At 39.2% G+C, this 2,181-nt stretch overlaps 1 protein-coding gene across 1 annotated transcript in view; it reads right to left on the bottom strand.

Annotated features, from left to right (window-relative positions):
- Window positions 1-7: 7 nt before the first annotated feature.
- Window positions 8-2,181, bottom strand: part of LOC107575307 (transmembrane protein 65) — a 5,836-nt gene continuing 3,662 nt past the window's right edge. The window contains exons 6-8 of the mRNA XM_016261705.1: window positions 1,482-1,524; window positions 1,310-1,415; window positions 8-484 (exon numbers count right to left, since the gene is read on the bottom strand). Coding sequence (XP_016117191.1) covers window positions 365-484; window positions 1,310-1,415; window positions 1,482-1,524 — 269 coding nt within the window. The 3' untranslated portion in view covers window positions 8-364. The remainder of the gene's footprint in view (window positions 485-1,309; window positions 1,416-1,481; window positions 1,525-2,181) is intronic.

The following is a 2,181-nucleotide window of genomic DNA, read 5'->3' as shown; positions in this document are numbered from 1 at the left end:
TGTATACAGTGTTAAATGTGACTTGACACATTGAGATTCCTATCGTTCTGCCGTGTCGATATCGTTGTGATTGTAGTGTGATTATTAAAATGAATTATCGTTAGAGTTATCGTTCCTGCTGTGAACAGGCCTTTAAAATAGAGTTAGTGATAAAGAGAGAGAAACTCAACTCATGCTCGTTATAACATCTAGTCTTCATCTCTAGATTAAAGTCTTAACTACCTACTAATTGTAATAGCTACTCTACTGTCGTTTAAATTTATTTTTTTGTTACTCTGATGATGTTTACCGTATGAACATCTTTTGCTTGATTTTCTTCACTTTGCCAATATAAATGTTGTTGTCATGCTGATAGAAAACTCTGTCAGTCTGAGTTCGGGTGATTCTTCGTCTTCTTCTCCTCTTTCTCCTCTTCATCATCGCTTAAGAAGAGCAACGGGAACATTCCCAGAATGCATCCGATAGCGATGCCGATGGCTTTACCCTGAACACACACACACACACACACACACACACAGTGGAGATTAAGAAGCTGCGGAAGACTCTATGAACAAACCGGAAACACACACGCACACACTCTAACATACACACACACTCACACACTCATGCATACACACACACAGTGGAGATTAAGAAGCTGCTGAAAACTCTATGAACAAACCGGAAACACTCACACATGCACATACACTCTCACACTCACACACACTCTCACACTCACACACACACTCTCGCACACACTCATGCACGCACACTCTCACACGCACACTCTCTCACGCACACTCTCACACACAAAGAGAGGAGATTAAGAAGCTGCTGAAGACTATGACCAACCTGGAAACACACACACACACACTTGCACGTACAGACACAAGCAAACTCATGCACACTTGCCTCGCACATACAGGTGCACACACGCAAACTCACACTTACATACTTGCACACACACACACACACACACTGCAAACTCGCATGCACACTCGCATACACACACAAATTCACAAGAAAACTCATGCACACACTTGCATGCATATGCGTACATGCAAACTCACAAGCAAATGCTGACTCACACATGCAAGCTCATCACACAAGCAAACTCAATGCTGACACACACACACACTCACTGACTCACACACACACACTCGCATGCATACACTCAGACGCAAACTTGTACACTTGCACGCACACACTCACAAAAGCAAACTCATGCGCACACTCACGACTTGCATGCAAACTCACACTCACATCCACACAAGCAAATGCTGACTCACAAGCACACTCACACGCACACAAACACACAGGAGTGTCTCACCATGTGTGAAGTGACTCTGGTCTGCCACATATCCACTTGTTTCGGTGCGAGATCAGGAATCTGCATCCCTAAGCGAGCAGCCAGAGCCTCCACGTAACCTGCTAAACTACACACAGCATTACTAATACACACAACTAGTTAATCCACACACACTGTTAGTGAAGCTGCTTACCCGAGTCCAGCCAGATCAGACACCAGGTTCCCCAGAGCTGCGGCTGAAACACAGTCAAAGACCATCAATGAAGCTTCTGTGTGACAAACCACAGGACAAATCTCACCAGAACCAGATCTCATCGCAAGAAATTATATTTAAATAAGCATAAATTCAATTCAATACAAGAGTTAATGCATCAATGCTTTAGAATGTGTTATTTCTTTGCATTAGATCAGGATCTCACAAACTGGTATGAGTTCAATTCAATTAAATTATAATAAAATGCAATTAAAATAAAACACTTACTGAAAAGATTATATATTGCATTTGAAATAAATGAAAATGCATAACTTTAAAAACAATCCAAAATAATTAAAAAAATTATATGAACCATTTCATTTGGAATAAATAGAAATTAAATAAATAAATACTAAATAAAGATATGTTACATTAAATAAAGTTGCTCAAATTAAAAAAAACTGATATTGTATCTGAAAACAATCATTTAAATAATTTTAAATTAAAATTAAACAAAAAACGATATAATTTATTTGTTTAGCTGCATGTCATGTGACCAATAATTGTCATCGGAGAATCATGAACATGCAATTGTGTTGTTAAATGAAAATCTCAGGAGCTTTCAAGCAAATATTTGAGCTCAAACAAACAGTACAGAAGGGCATAAAGAAGGGCACAATACTCTGGTGTGCTACAGTAA

Source organism: Sinocyclocheilus grahami, unplaced genomic scaffold, assembly GCF_001515645.1.
Source record: "Sinocyclocheilus grahami isolate Dianchi unplaced genomic scaffold, SAMN03320097.WGS_v1.1 scaffold2563.1, whole genome shotgun sequence".
Classification (NCBI taxonomy): domain Eukaryota; kingdom Metazoa; phylum Chordata; class Actinopteri; order Cypriniformes; family Cyprinidae; genus Sinocyclocheilus; species Sinocyclocheilus grahami.
Note: the sequence above shows the minus strand (reverse complement) of the source record. Positions and strands in the feature narration are given on the sequence as shown.